This window comes from Salmo salar, chromosome 16 (genome assembly GCF_965601325.2).
Source record: "Salmo salar chromosome 16, fSalSal1, whole genome shotgun sequence".
In the NCBI taxonomy this organism is placed as follows: Eukaryota; Metazoa; Chordata; class Actinopteri; order Salmoniformes; family Salmonidae; genus Salmo; species Salmo salar.
Genome location: NC_138306.1, coordinates 42,526,742 through 42,543,561, shown reverse-complemented (window position 1 = coordinate 42,543,561; position 16,820 = coordinate 42,526,742). Strand labels below are relative to the sequence as shown.

Here is a 16,820-nt window from a genome sequence, read left to right as displayed (position 1 = left end):
ACCCCTCTGGCGTATTGAATATTCATGATTGGAAAGGGGGCGATGAGATGGGCTATTGTGAGTGATGATGAATAATAGCGTATGAACCGCTGTCTAGTATTCGAAGATGCGTCTGCTTAACCTTTTCCGTTCCTGACGTCTGACCTTCTAAGGAAGAAGTAAGCAGTTATCTCGACCTCGATTTCCTTTTTTACGGAATAGCCTGTAATGAATCGCAGCAATTGGTTACCCACTCGAAACGGCAATGACCAACGTAACAGGTCGTACAAATGCAGCGTTATAGGTAAGTGACAGTTTCAACTGTGTTATGGCTTCAACGGTCTTCTCGTTGTCAGGAAATAGTGTTAGTTCATGTGTCTATTGACTGGTCACCAAATACCTGTATCCTCTTAGCGCTGTTATCACATCTGTCCTTGCACCATATTAGGCAACATTTTGCTACATTGCTGAGCCACAGGTATACAGACTGCCACTGCCATATGATGCCCCACCCTCAGTCGTCTGTTAATGCCGTTGCCTACTTTGTTTTTTCCTTTTCTTTGAATACTTATATTGAACTGATCCTTCAAAAAGGGTTTATTTTTTTTCAGGAATGTATATATTTTAATGACGGGGAAGGAGCAGTGGTAGCCCACTGCACAGACGTCTCTTCAATGTCTAGTTTTGGTTGAGTTGTCAACTACGTGAAATTAACAAGAAATCAGTAGTGAAGAGTACTTAAGTAGTACTTTAAAGTATTTTTATTTAACTCGTTTTTTGGGGTATCTGTACTTTTACTATTTATATTTTTGACAAATACTTTTACTTCCCTGACGTTACATTCCTAAAGAAAATAATGTACTTTTTACTCCATACAATTTCCCTGACATCCAAAAGTACTCGTTACATTTTGAATGGCTAACAGGACAGGAAAATTGTCAAATTCATGCACTTATCAAGAGAACATCCCTGGTCATCTATTGCCTCTGATCTTGCGGACTCATTAAGCACAAATGCTTCGTTTGTAAATGATGCCTGAGTGTTGGAGTGTGCCCTTAGTTAGCCGTAAATAATAAAACAAGAAAATGGTGCCATCTGGTTTGCTTAATATAGGGAATTTGAAATGATTGATACTTTTACTTTTGATACTTAAGTATATTTAACACCAAATACGTTTAGACTTTTTCTCAAGTAGTATTTTACTGGATGACTTTTACTTGAGTAATTTTCTATTAAGGTATCTTTTACTCAAGTATGACAATTGGGTGCTTTTTCCACCACTGCAAAAAAAATGTCACCATGAGACACTGCATTTAGATTTAAAAAAAAATACAAAATGCCCTTAAGTTGATGACCTTTTGCAAATCCAATCAGTTTTCCACGTTGATTCAAGGTCATCACGATACAAAAAAATTATAATTATGACATGGAAACAACGATCATTCAACCAGTTTTTGCCCAGTGGGAGGCTACTGTTACTCTTAAATAACATATTGTTTATTTAGCCTACTATTATTGCTAGACTTGTGATGAAAGTTTTCCATATGATGTTTTGCATAATGTGCTCTCCTTAAACAGGTGTTCTCTTTACTTATGAATTTACATCCACCCAGGCATATTCCAATCTTGAGGATGGCAACGGTATGTATCCATTCCATGTTCCGGTCACTACAGGGTCACTTACTGGGAGATAAAAGCCATCTTTCTGTCAGGACACTAGCTTGTTTATCTATTAGTAGTGTGATTCATTACTGCCTGAGAAATAACTTATCGTAATTCATAACGTACAATCACCAGTGTCTGAACTATAATTAAGCAATAAGGCACGAGGGGGTGTGGTATATGACCAATATACCACGGCTAAGGGCTATTCTTAAGTACGACGTATCACGGATTGCCTGGACACAGCCCTTAGCTGTGGTACTGTATATTGGCCATTTACTACAAACCCCCGTGGTGCCTTATTGCTATTATAAACTGGTTACCAATGTAATTGGGGCAGTAAAAATACATGTTTTGTCATACGCATGGTATACGGTCTGATATACCACGGCTGTCAGACAATCAGCATTCAGGGCTCAAACCACCCAGTTTATAATGTTTGTTAAATGTAGTGTACACATTTCAGAGAAATGTCCACATTTTAGAATTTTGAACCAACCGATGCTGTAAATGTCAAAGTTCAGTCACAGGCCTTTGCATTTCTGACCTCTCCCTTACAGAAGTGTTTGGTGTTCGGCACACAATGTGTTGCCAAGAGTGACCACAGCCAGCCCAAAACTGGTGAACTGGCCTATCGCAAAGGAGACATCCTCACTATTATGAGAACAGGAACGGTACGTAATGATTTATAGCATGGTTCCCTAACTTGTGGCAACAGGCCGAATTTGGCGCGCAGGCGATTTTTATTTTGCCCCACAAGTTTTCTGAGCAAAAAAAGACTGTAAAAACACCAGCACATAAGCTCCATGATATTTTTATTTAAGTAATCTGTTCCAAAGTATTCCCATGCATAATAGAGAGAGATATGCGATCGTATACAAATGTAAGCACACAATTTACAATGTACTTTTATAAAATTAAAATAAAAACTTGCCCGTGATCTTTGTGCATTGTCTGCTTTGGTGGGGGTTCTATAAATATAATTGAGCTGAACTGAGATAAAAATGTATCCATTTGCATGATTCTACTGAAAGCTGTTCTGGTGCTGTTTTCTAGGGGAAAGAACATTACAAGGCCAGACACAACACCACAGGAGAGGAAGGACTCATCTCTGCCACCAACATGCGAGAGCGAGAGGCCATTCGTGTCGACCCCAGTCTCAGTCTCATGCCGTAAGTCTATTTAAGGCTATCAGTCTGGATTTCATTATTTTTCCTTTATCCCCAGTCATATGACTGACCACCATGTATATTGTGCAATTTAGTCATGTGTTTTTCTGTTTCCCTTTTTGTTCTTCTCCATAATATCCACACTGTCTTCTACTGAAGGACTGATATGTACACTTCCTCATAGTGGCATTTTTTTGTACTAGCAGTTTATAATATAATTGAGATGGGGATTTTTTTTTCCAGTTATGTAAGCTTAGTGCTATTTAAAAAAAAATAAACAAATATTGAACCTTTATTCAACTAGGCAAGTCAGTTAAGAACAAATTCTTATTTATAATAACGGCCTGGCAAAAGGCCTCCTGCGGGGACTGGGATTAAAATATATAAATATATTTTTTTAAATACAGGACAAAACACTAGGATTAAAAAATATATATATTTTTTAAATACAGGACAAAACACTGGGATTAAAAAATATATATTTTTTTTAAATACAGGACAAAACACTGGGATTAAAAAAAATATATATTTTTTAAATACAGGACAAAACACATCACGAGTAGAGCGAAAACACTCATAAAGAGAGACCTATGACAACAACAAAGCATGGTAGCAACACATGACAACAACATGGTAGCAACACAACATGGCAGCAGCACAACATGGTTGCAGCATAAAACATGGTACAAACATTATTGGGCACAGACAATAGCACAATGGGCAAGAAGGTAGAGACAACAATACATCATGCAAAGGAGCCATAATTGTCAGTAAGAGTGTCAATGATTGAGTCTTTGAATTAAGAGTTTGAGATGAAACGGTCCAGTTTGAGTGTTTGTTGCAGCTCGTTCCAGTCGCTAGCTGCAGCGAACTGAAAAGACGTGCGACCCAGGGATGTGTGTGCTTTGGGGACCTTTAACAGAATATGATTGGCAGAACGGGTGTTATATGTGGAGAATGAGGGCTGCAGTAAATATCTCAGATAGGGGGGAGTGAGACCTAAGAGGGCTTTATATAGCTAGGGCCAAGTGATTTCCTGAACATGTGACTTGACCAGAACAAAATCCTTAGCCCTGTGCAATACACTTTGTGGAATGTCTCTTTATTAATTGCTTTTACTAATAATTTTTTGGTCCATGTCAGCTGGTTCCATGGGAAGATCTCAGGTCCCGAGGCGGTGTCCAAGCTGCGGCCTGTAGAGGATGGCCTGTTCCTGGTGCGGGAGTCCATCCGCCACCCTGGTGACTATGTGCTCTGTGTCGGCTACTCCAGCCAGGTCATCCACTACCGAGTCATGTACCAGCACAGCAAACTGACCATCGACAACACCCAGTACTTCTACAACCTCATAGACATGATAGAGGTGAGGAGGAGATAGATTTGTTATTTAGTTTGTAGAGTCACATGCTTGATGTAGTCAATGAGTGCTAGGAATATGGGAACAATTACTAAACTTTTTTCTACCTTAATAATACACTATAAGTGAATTTGTCCAAATATTTAAGATTTCTTCAAATGGGGGGGACTAGATACATAGAGTGCTTTCATTTCTAAAAGGTAAAACAGCTATGTATAAAAATACCCACAAAGGTGACATTCTGTACTATCAAATTGTATTTGTCACATGCTTCGTAAACAACAGTTTAATGCTTACTTACGGGTCATTTTCCAACAATGCAGATTGAATAACAATAACGAGTAAAAATAACATGGCTGCAGTTGAAGTCAGAAGTTTACACACACCAAATACATTTAAACTCAGTTTTTCACAATTCCTGACATTTAATCCTAGTAAAAATTCCCTGTCTTAGATCAGTTAGGATCACCACCTTATTTTAAGAATGTGAAATGTCAGAATAATAGTAGAGAGAATTATTTATTTCAGCTTTTATTTCTTTCATCACATTCCCAGTGGGTCAGAAGTTTCCATACACTCAATTAGTATTTGGTAGCATTGCCTTTATATTGTTTAACTTGGGTCAAACGTTACGGGTAGCCTTCCACAAGCTTCCTACAATAAGTTGGGTGAATTTTGGCCCATTCCTCCTGACAGAGCTGGTGTAACTGAGACAGGCATGTAGGCCTTCTTGTTCACACACACTTTTTCAGTTCTGCCCACAAATGTTCTATAGGATTGAGGTCAAGGCTTTGTGATGGCCACTCCAATACCTTGACTTTGTTGTCCTTAAGCCATTTTGTCACAACTTTGGAAGTATGCTTGGGGTCATTGTCCATTTGAAAGACCCATTTGCGACCAAGCTTTAACTTCCTGACTGATGTCTTTAGATGTTGCTTCAATTTATCCACATCATTTTCCTCCTCATGATGCCATCTATTTTGTGAAGTGCATCAGTCCCTCCTGCAGCAAAGCACCCCCACAACATGATGCTGCCACCTCCGTGCTTCACGGTTGGGATGGTGTTTTTCGGCTTACAAGCCTCCCCCTTTTTCCTCCAAACATAACGATTGTCATTATGGCCAAACAGTTCGATTTTTGTTTCATCAGACCAGAGGACTATTCTCCAAAAAGTACAATCTTTGTCCCCATGTGCAGTTGCAAACCATAGTGTGGCTTTTTTATGGCGGTTTTGGAGCAGTGGCTTCTTCCTTGCTGAGCGGCCTTTCAGGTAATGTCGATATAGGACTCATTTTACTGTGGATATAGATACTTTTGTACCTGTTTCCTCCAGCATCTTCACAAGGTCCTTTGCTGTTGTTCTGGGATTGATTTGCACTTTTCGCACCAAAGTACGTTCATCTCTAGGAGACAGAACACGTCTCCTTCCTGAGTGGTATGATGGCTGCGTGGCCCCATGGTGTTTATACTTGCGTACTATTGTTTGTACAGATGAACATGGTACCTTCAGGCGTCTGGAAATTGCTCCCAAGGATGAGCCAGACTTGTCTACAATTTCTTGGCTGATTTCTTTTGACTTTCCTATGATGTCAGGCAAAAAGGCAATGAGTTTGAAGGTAGGCCTTGAAATGCATCCACAGAAACACCTCCAATTGACTCAAATGATGTCAATTAGCCTATTAGAACCTTCTAACGCCATGACATAATTTTCTAGATTTTTCCGAGCTGTTTAAAGGCACAGTCAATTTAGTGTTTGTAAGCTTCTGACCCACTGGATTTGTGATACAGTGAATATAAGTGAAATAATCTGTTTGTAAACAATTGTTGGAATAATTACTTGTGTCATCCACAAAGTAGATGTCCTAACCAACTTGCCAAAACTATAGTTCAACAAGAAATTTGTGGAGTGGTTGAAAAACGAGTTTTAATGACTCCAACCTAAGTGTATGTAAACTTCCGACTTCAACTGTATATACAGTGAGTACCAGTATCGAGTCGATGTGCTGGGCTACCAGGTAATTGAGGTAGCTATGTACATATACAATGAGTATACCAAACATTAGGAACACCTTCCTAATATTTAGTTGCTCCCCCCTTTTTTGACCTCAGAATGGACTCTACAAGGTGTCAAAAGCATTCCATAGGAATGCTGGCCCATGTTGACTCTTATGATTCCCACAGTTGTGTCAAGTTGGCTGGATGTTCTTTGAGTGGTGGACCATTCTTGATACACACAGGAAACTGTTGAGCATGAAAAACCCAGCAGCGTTGCAGTTCTCGACACAAACCGGTGCGCTGGGCACCTACTATCATACCCCGTTCAAAGATACTTAAATCTTTTCTTTCCCATTCACCCTCTGAATGGCACACACACATAATCCATGTCTCAATTGTCTCAAGGCTTAAAAATCCTTCTTTAACCTCTATCCTACCCTTCATCTACACTGATTTAAAGTGGATTTAAGAAGTGACATCAATTATGGTTCATAACTTTCAGTCTATGTCATGGAAAGAGCAGGTGTCCTTAATGTTTTGTATACTCAGTTTAGGTAGGGTAAAGTGACTAGACAACAGGATAGGTAATAGACAGTAGCAGCAGCGTATGTGGTGACTGTGTGTGTGTGTGTGGCATCACTATGCATGTGTGCGCATGTTTTGTGTGAGTGGACGTTTTGTGTGTGTGTGTGGGTAGAGTCCAGTGTGTGTGTGTGTGTGCATAGAGTCTGTGCAAAAGAGTTAGTGCAAAAAAGGGTCATTGCAGGTAGTTTGGGTAGCCATTTGATGAGCTGTTTAGCAGTCTAATGGCTTGGGGGCAAAAGCTGTTCAGGGTCCTGTTGGTTCCAGACTTGGCAGAGAGAACAGTCTATTTCTTGGGTGGCTGGAGTCTTTGACATTTTTTTGGGCCTTCCTCTGACACCACCTGGTATAGAGGTCCTGGACGGTAGGACGTTCGGCCCCAGTGATGTACTGGGCTGTACTCACCACCCTCTGTAGCGGGTGCCTTGCCGTTGCCGTACCAAGTGGTGATGCAGCCGGTCAATATGCTCTCAATGGTGCAGTGCATATCACTTTTTGAGGATCTGAGGACCATGCAAAATCTTTGCATCCTCCTGAGGTGGAAGAGGCGTTGTCGTGCCCTCTTCACAACTGTGTGGGTGTGTGTGGACCATGTTAATTCCTTAGTGATGTGGACACCGAGGAACATGAAGCTCTCAATCCGTTCTACTACAGCCCCATCGATGTGGATGGGGGCGTGTATGCCCCTCTGTTTCCTGTAGTCCACAATCAGCGTCATGTCTTGCTGATGTTGAGGAAGAGGTTGTTGTTCTGGCACCATACTGCCAGGTTACTGATCTCCTCCCTATAGGCTGCCTCATCGTTGTCAGTGATCAGTCCTACCATCGTCGTGTCGTCTCAAACTTGATGATCGTGTTTGAGTCGTGCGTGGCCAAGCAGTCGTGGGTGAAAAGGGAGTACAGGAGTGGACTAAGCACACACCCCTGAGGGGCCGCCGTGTTGTTGGTCAGCGTGGCGGATGTGTTGTTGCCTACCCTCACCGCCTGGGGGCGGCCCCTCAGGAAGTCCAGGATCCAGTTGAAGACAAAGGTGTTCAGTCCCAGGGTCCTGAGCTTGTTGATGAACTTGGAGGGGACTATGGTGTTGAATGCTGAGCCTTAGTCAATGAGCAGCATTCTTACGTAGGTATTCCTTTTGTCCGGGTGGGTGAGGGCAGTGTGGAATGCAAAAGAGATTGCGTCATCTGTGGCTTTCCCCTGGCTGGTGCTTCAGAATGCCCATGGCCAAGAAGAACGTGTTCAAACATTCATTCGTTCCTTGTGCTTTTGGACTACTAAATACAAAGTCAATTGAATCTAGTGCATTTGGGACAGTGGTTGTTTGTGAGTGAATGTATTAATGTCTTCTATGTTGTTAGTGTATGCAACATGATGGACTGACTGGTTTAAATGTGTATGATGTGAGAATGAATGTGTTTGTGTTTTTTTTTTTTTAATGAAGGTGATGCCAAAGAAAAATGTCCATCCTGGATGGACAATAAAGTTTTATTCTATTCTATCTGTTACGGCAGTATGCGAATTAGAGTGGGTCCAGGGTGTCTGGGATGATGGTGTTGATGTGAGCCGTGACCAGCCTTTCAAAGCATTTCATGGCTATAGATGTGAATGCTACAGGGTGATATTCATTTACTATAGGCAGGTTACCTTGGCATTCTTGGGCAGGAGGACTATGCTGGTCTGCTTGAAACAAGTTGGTATTACAGACCGGGTTAGGGATAGGTTGAAAATGTCAGTGAACACACTTGCCAGCTGGTCAGCGCATGCTCTGATTAAGCGCCCTGGTATTCATTCTGGCCCCACAGCCTTGCGAATGTGTTTAACCTGTTTAAAGTTCTTACTCACATCGGCCTCATAGTAAACATTTGATCTCAAATAAAAAATGCTAGAGTATCCACTGCCCTACCAAGAAAAAAGGCAGTAACTGCTCATAGCGTGGAACTGAGAAAAATGTTTTTTATTTACCTTGGTTTCACAGTAACTTTATGCAGTTACTGCTAACATGACCCCCATTTTCTCCAAAACACAGTACAATAGAGGCAGGATACTTGTCCAAATCAAAGTTTACATGTCACATGCGCCAAATACAACAGGTGTAGACCTTACAGTGAAATGCTTACTTACAGCCTCTAACCAACAGTGCAATTTTTAAGTTGAAAAATAACAGTAGCAAGGCTATAACAGTAGTGAGGCTATATACAGGCACCGGTTAGTTGGGCTGATTGAGGTAGTTTGTACATGTGGGTATGGTTAAGGTGACTATGCATATATGATGAACAGAGAGTAGCAGTAGCGTAAAAAGAGGGGGTGGTGGGTGGCGGGACACAATTCAGATAGCCCGGTTAGCCAATGTGCGGGAGCACTGGTTGGTCGGGCTAATTGAGGTAGTATGTACATGAATGTATAGTTAAAGGGACTATGCATATATGATAAACAGAAAGAGGGGTTGGGGGGCGCATATATTTAATGTTGCAAAAATGACTAACTCATTTTTGACCAAATGAGCAGTTACTGCCTTTTTGCTTGGTAGGGTAGTATAGTAGAGTCACATTTAAAAGGGGAGTGTATGAAAATACAGAATTTCCATACAAATGTCTTGCCTACATCTTTATACTGAGGAGCTAATGTTCATAATCAGCCTCTATATGGAAAAATAATCACTCAGAATTTTATTTGAACCTAACCACGGCAAATTGTCACCCATAGAAAGGAACTGTCATTAATTGCTTACAGTTTAAAAGAAGGGTCTCAGCAGACCTTTTAAGGTTTATCTATGTTGTGCCTGTGAGTTTCCGAGCTATTGGAAGCACAGTCATTAGGGAGTTTGGAGATACGGGTGACTGTAAAGGCTAAAGATGCCTCACCACTCCCTTATCTGTGGAGCACAGAGGTCTTTAGTCCTGACTCATATCGCTGACTGACTTTGGTGAGAAAATAAGGGGAGAATCCAGCTGCTTCCTGACACGCAGAGCTATTGGATTTGTAAAAATACATTTGTTGTGTACAGTTCACCTTACGATCATTCTGTTTTCTTTTTGACAGTACTTAATTGTTATAGTTTTAGAATGAATAACTAACAGTAAACACTGTACATACAATCATTATGTTGCCCATACAGGAATCAGCTCTGGTGTTGTGAGTTCTAGCAACCAACTAAACCATCAAAGCCTCATACTGACCCTTTTAAGTGTCAACGACCGCATAGTTCATTCTCTGTTCTTAATATACCGTAAGCTGACCCGCTCTCTGGACTGGATGCTTCTGGAGGTCCTGCGGGTCTCCACTTAGTTGGGGGAAAAATGCTTTTTAGTTTTTATGCCCCCAGCTCATGGAATAGCCTTCAGGCCACCTTGAAGCTAGACTCGCTGGTCTCCATTGGAACGTTTAGATCAAGTTTTAAGGGAGGTGATATGTGAGTTCTGTTTGATTTAATTATTGTTGTTGTATTGGTATTGTTATTTTAGATTATGTTGTGTTACATTTTATTGTGTATAGTCATGTTCACAGGGCCCCCCTTGTAAATGAGACCCTGGTCTCAATGGTGACCCACGCTGTATAAATAAAGGTTAATAAAAATAATAATAATGGCTATATTTGCAGTTCCACTCCAAGCACAAGGGAGCTATCGCCACCAAACTTCTGAAGCCCAAAGATAAGGAAGGCACCAAGTCAGCTGAGTTGGAGCTGTCTAAAAGTAAGGGCTTAGTCTTTACACTCTCATGATGTGTCAGAGTTGGCCTCCTTAAGGCTCGGAGATCAGTGCCTTCCTGGATGAGGGGTATAAGGGTATTCTGTATGTGGGAGGATGTGGTGGTGGGGTGTTAATGTGGCTTTCTTTAGAAGTGAGAGTGATAAATATAGAAGCTACCTGTTTCTTTAGAAGTGAGAGAGAAAAAAAGATACCGTTTTAGATTGGTATCTGTGTGTGTCACAGCGGGATGGCTGCTGGACATCAGGAAGCTGACCTTGGGAGAGAGTATCGGAGAGGGGGAGTTTGGAGGTGAGGCTGCAATTTCCTCAATTGTTTCGGTGGAGTTTTTTTTTAAATAAGCCGGTAAACCATTGTAACCTTGAATTGAATCCTGATTCTGTTACAGATTTAATTTGGTCTTGTTTTGTTGTCCCCTAGCGGTATTTGAAGGAGACTACATTGGCCAGAAGGTGGCAGTAAAGAACATTAAATGTGATGTGACGGCACAGGCATTCTTAGAGGAGACCACTGTTATGACGTGAGTCGAGAGTGGCGACACAGTTTCTTAATTAACTTCATTAAATGGAGTAACGACTCTGACCTTTGTTCCTTCATCCCTTTGTTCCTTTATTTTTTTCATTTTATTTTATTGTTTTGATCTGTTTTTGATCTGATTATGAACTTTCCACTAGGAAACTGCAGCATAAGAACCTGGTGCGGTTGTTGGGGGTGATCGTAGACAATGGACTGCACATCGTCACAGAGCTCATGGCCAAGGTTCTGCTGCCGTGACTTCAGTACCGTCAATCTGTCATCACAGTCAATAAAGACTAACTAACAGACTAGGAGTAGACTTAATCTCAGTCCAGGAGACAAGCCCTAACAGCTTGTTGATGCAAAACAATTATCTGTAACAAACAAACAATTAGGACTCTCTACTCAAATCTAATTTAGATTACACAACTGTTATCCAACTGTATTATTTGTGTGTTGCAGGGTAATCTGGTGAACTTCCTCCGGACGAGGGGCCGTTTTGTCATTAGCACTGGCCAGCTACTACGTTTTGCACTGTGAGGCCCCACCACAGTCCCAGGCGGTATTTGATAGAACTTCGTGGCCCCACCCGCTTGTGGGGAAATGAACCTAGGTTACCCCATTGGCCCACAGCAAAAACCGGACATTTTTCAAACACAATTCTCTTGTTATCTGCTTGTTTTAGTCAATTACAAAATTACATTTAAGAAAAGTGCAGCATGTCTAAAGATTACTTTTCAGTATTACCTGCTCCCGAGGCAACCGTAGGATTGGATTTTTGACCTGGTTACATGTACATTGAACAACACAGCAGCTTTTCAACATGTTTTGTTACTTCTGTATACAGTGCATTCTGAAAGCATTCTGACCCCTTGACTTTTTCCACATTTTGTTATGTTACAGCCTTATTCTAAAATGGATTAAATATTTTATTTTCTCAACAATCTACGCACAATACCCCATAATGACAGTGAAAACAGGTTTTTAGAAATTCTTGCAAATGTATAAAAAAAAAATGAAATACCTTACTTATGTAAATGTCATATTTACATGAATACTTATGTAAATGTGTTATTTCAGTTTTATATTTGTAATACATTTGCAAACATAAAAAAGAGTTTTGCTTTGTCATTATGTGGTATTGTGTGTGTGTATATTGATGAGGAAAAACAACAATTTAATACATTTTAGAATAAGGCTGTTAACGTAACAAAATGTGGAAAAAGTCAAGGTCTGAATACTTTCCCGAAAGCACTGTAACTAAACATTGACGGCGAAGTTGGCTCTTTTACAATGGCGGTCAATGGGAAAGAATGTGTTTCACCTAATTTGTGGGCGTGGTTGTAGGGAATTGCTTCTTATGACATGAATATTGACTCGGAGTATATCATTTAAATATAACTTTATATGTTATACATTAAAACACTGCCACATGACCAACTTTATTGAAAGCCTCGTTTTTAAGAGAGTCTTTATTAGAAGCTGTGCATTTCTGTGTATTTCAGTAAGAGTGTGTGTATGTGTGTGTTCAGAGATGTGTGCGAGGGCATGGAGTACCTGGAGTCTAAGAGGTTGGTTCACAGAGACCTAGCGGCCCGTAACATCCTGGTCTCCAACGAAGGCGTGGCCAAAGTCAGTGACTTTGGGTTGACCAAGGTGGACTGCAAGGCCTCGGACAACGCTAAACTACCAGTCAAATGGACAGCCCCTGAGGCCCTGAAGAAAGAGGTAGGATCATGTTTACCTCTAACATCTAGCGTTTATCATGCTTACAGTACAGACATGTGTATAATAAAATATGATTTAGGTGGGTGCTTATCTGTCCTATTTCACAAGTGTGTATTAATACATTGGAAAAGTTTTTTTTGCATATCCCAACTCCCCCTGAGACACCTTCGGAGTGTGGGAGAAATTAGGGCTAAGTGCCTTGCTCAAGGGCATATCGACAGATTTGTCCCCTTGTCGGCTAAGGGATTCAAACTTTCGGTTACTGACGCCCACTTTACAGACTTAACAGTATGTGTAACTCATGTGTAACTCATGTGAATTGTATGTGAACTATGAGGTTGGGAGTCTGTTTTTTTTAGCCTGCCAAGCTTATGTCGCTATGACACAGTAACTATCATGTCGAGCAGCCATCAGTGGAATTTTGTCATTTGTCGTTGAATTGCTTTTGTGGTCATGTGTGATTGTCCTGCAGAAATTCTCCACGCGGTCAGATGTATGGAGCTATGGTGTTCTCCTCTGGGAGACGTTCTCCTACGGTCGACAGCCCTACCCCAAGATGGTGAGTCCTGACTTTACTGATCTTTATAAACAGTGATGTATAGTTCTGAGTTACTGCCACAACAATGCAACAAAAATGAGTGTGTGACAAAAATATGAACGGCTGCTTTGAAAAATCTTATCAAGGCAGTCTGACCCAGTTGCTCACTTGCTTATTATGGTGGTGCAATGCGCTGAATGATAGCATGCCATAGCTCTCTTTCCTTCATGGAAGCTGCAAGGTCCTCTGTTCTCAGCAGGTGTTCCAGAGGTCTTTGCCCGGGACAGGTGAGCCACAGTACAGTAAAGCTTACTGACGCTGTCCTCAGGGATGCCTGCTACAGCGTCCAGTGCCCTTATCTTACCGCTGATCAGTGGCAACCCAGTAGTTTTTACTAACTGAAAACACCATTGACATCCTGGCACCAGTGCATCTCTCCAAATGACCATAATCTCAGGTTACATAAAAAGCCTGACCTATTAGGGCAGGTCATGGAAAATGGGTTTTGTTTGACCCTTATCCCTCTATGGGCCATTATCCAGTTTACGTCAGCAGTGCTTTATCCACTGATAGACTTATGCTACTGAAACTAAGGAAACTTCCCCTAAGATTAAAGGCAGGTTAGTGCGTCAGGACATGGATTTGCCCCGGACTCATTTGATCTGTCCTGAATAGGAGTCGGGGGAAATTAGAGCATTCATAAAATGTGGTTCTTCTATGTGTAGTCGTGATGTTGTACCAGTAGAGGACCCCATGAGTAGGTTTTATTTCTTTCCCATGGTGTCAGATGCAGTCACATACTGGAATCTGGCCCAGACCTCTGTTTATATAGCACTATATTTTCATTGACACTCATTATCACGATATGTGTTGAATTGAAGAGACACACTTCAGTCTTAGTGAAGCTGCGCCGATTAACAAACTATTCTGAAATCGGAGGGCAGTTAACTGGAGTGAAACGGAAGGGCATGTGTATTTATTTATTTATTTATTTACTCCATACTTAATATCCCTTTTTTCCATGCTGTATCTGTTTGTAGAGAGTCTGTTACTTCCCCCACAGGTATGTAAAGCAGAGAATCAAAGCAAAGGCACTAACCAGGTAATAACAGCAGAGATAAACCAAGATTAGTGCTTGTAGGCCACGTTTCTAAGGCAACAGCTCCTGAAGGCAGCCAGACAAAAAAAAGAGCGAAGGGGTGTGGTGGGGATGAGAGAGAGAGAGAGAGAGCTTGCGTAATTTTGTGTTTGTACATGGGGGGGGGGGGGGGGAGATTATGGTACTTACACTCTCCTGTGACACACAGTCTCACTGTCAATCCTTTGTACCCATCTAGCCCTGTCCCTGTTTGCCTGGTAGGTCGGGGGGGATATAGGGACAGCCTGGGGGGATCAGCTAGAATGACTTAAAGCATGCTTAGTGTCTAACCATATAATTAGAATGAGTGAGTTGTACTGTACTTGTTTAATCCAGGTGATTAACATACAGATACAGTATGTAGGCTGAACGTTTGACCTTTTATTTTATGTCCACTAAAAAGTGAACCGACCCATTAAGAGGGGGTGGCATTATCTCATGCGCCATCTCTTTTTCTGTCTTTCTCCTATTCTATCTCCTTCCTGGTCTCCCTCAGTCTGTGAAGGAGGTGAAGGAGCGGGTGGAGCAGGGTTACCGTATGGAGGCTCCAGAGGAGTGCCCCCCCACTGTCTACGCCCTGATGAGGGGCTGCTGGGAGGCTGAGCCCAAGAAAAGGCCCTCCTTTCATAAACTACAGGAGAAGATAGAGAGAGAGCTGACCAAACACAGCCCTGGCCCTGCCTGCTGAGGTCACCTCAATAATCCTATTCAAATAACTATTGTTCTTTGTTTAGAGCTGCCTGGAGATGGACAGTAACCCGGGACAGGTGGCCCGAAGTGAGCCTGAACCCACAGAAGGCTGGTCAGGGCTGGATCTAATGGTAGTGGCTCATAAAGAGGCTGAACATTGGCTGATTTTGCTAAGGGGACATGCAGTATACATCTTTCTTAGATCATCAATGAGCCTTTATGCACACTCACTATGACTCCATACTATAAACAGCAGTGAAATGTAGACATGGCTTTCTCTGTGGCAGAATCACTGTCTGAAGAAATCATCTTTGCAACAAATAAACTCCAGCCATCAGAACTAACTGTACAAAAACAAAACTTTGTAGTGCCTTCAGAAAGTGTTCATACCTTAACTTATTCTACATTTTGTTGTTAAGCCTGAATTCAAAATGGATAACATTATTTTTTTTTTACTTTCACCCATCTACACACTACCCCATAATGACAAAGTGAAAACATGTTTTTAGACATTTTCGCAAATGTATTGAAAGTTAAGTACAGAAATACAGTGAGCTCCAAAAGTATTGGGACAGTGACACATGTTCTGTTATTGTGACTCTGTACTCCAGCACTTTGGATTTGAAAGGATACAATGACTATGAGGTTAAAGTGCAGACTGTCAGCTTTAATTTGAGGGTATTTTCATCCATATCGGGTGAATTGTTTAGAAATTACAGCACTTTTTGTACATAGTCCACCATTTTAGGGGTCCAAAAATGTTGGGACAAATTCACCATGATTACAGATGATCCTGAATAAATTGTGAATAATGATGACTGAGAAAGTTAGAGGCATAAGTATAATCCGGAATCATGGTAGCGTCCATATTAATGTAGAAGTGTTTAGAAACATTATATTCTTATTTACAGTAAAAGATGCTCCAAAATGGCACAATACATTATTTACCATTTATTTCTATTGGGCACAAAATAATCTGAAACACAACCAAAACAAACTGCAAATGCATCCAACAAGTGTGTACAGTCACAGGCTTAATGTAGTTATTGTGTGCTAGAAATATGGGACCAAATACTTAACTTTATACTACTCTAATACACATATAAGTGAACTTGTCTACACTTGTATTCAGCGCATGTAACAAATAAAATTTGAATTGACTTTTAGAGCCCATTGTATCTCATTTACATAAGTATTCACACCCCTGAGTTACATGTTACAATCACCTTTGGCTGCAATTACAATTGTGAGTCTTTCTGGGTAAGTCTCTAAGATCTTTGTACACCTGGATTGAACAATTTTTATACATTATTCTTTAAAAAATTCTTCAAGCTCTGTCAAGTTTGTTGATCATTGCTAGACAGCCATTTTAAAGTCTTGCCATATATTTTGAACTAGGTAACTCAGGGATGTTCAATGTCATCTTGGTAAGCAACTCCAGTGTATATTTGGCATTGTGTTTTAGGTTATTGTTCTCCCGAAGGTGAATTTGTCTCTGTGTCTGTTGGAAAGCAGATTGAACCAGATTTTCCTGTAGGATTTTGCCTGTGCTTAGCTTTATTCCGTTAATTTTTTTATCCTAAAAAAAACAGGGCGGCAGGTAGCCTAGTGCTTAGAGCGTTGGGCCAGTAACCGAAAGGTTGTTGGATCGAATCCTCGAGCTGACAAGGTAAAAATCTGTCATTCCGCCCCTGAGCAAGGCAGTTAACCCACTGTTCCCCGGGCGCCGAAGACATGGATGTTGATTAAGGCAGCCCCCGC

General features: G+C 41.2%; 1 protein-coding gene across 3 annotated transcripts; it reads left to right on the top strand.

Moving 5' to 3' along the window:
- The first annotated feature begins 27 nt into the window (after positions 1–27).
- On the top strand, positions 28–16,220 carry LOC106573821 (megakaryocyte-associated tyrosine-protein kinase). 3 transcript variants are annotated; one of them, XM_014149183.3, is made up of 14 exons: positions 28–283; positions 1,593–1,620; positions 2,202–2,315; positions 2,698–2,813; positions 3,954–4,173; positions 10,341–10,434; positions 10,675–10,740; positions 10,870–10,969; positions 11,124–11,208; positions 11,428–11,501; positions 12,498–12,693; positions 13,166–13,252; positions 14,295–14,333; positions 14,866–16,220. In XM_014149183.3, exons 1-14 carry the CDS (start codon positions 270–272, stop codon positions 15,055–15,057), a joined length of 1,425 nt encoding a protein of 474 aa, XP_014004658.1. In that variant the 5' UTR covers positions 28–269; the 3' UTR covers positions 15,058–16,220. The 3 variants fall into 3 exon arrangements, with proteins under 3 accessions (XP_014004658.1, XP_014004654.1, XP_014004659.1); XM_014149179.3 differs by having other exon boundaries at positions 1,558–1,620; XM_014149184.3 differs by lacking the exon at positions 14,295–14,333 and having other exon boundaries at positions 31–283; positions 1,558–1,620.
- The last annotated feature ends 600 nt before the right edge of the window (positions 16,221–16,820 follow it).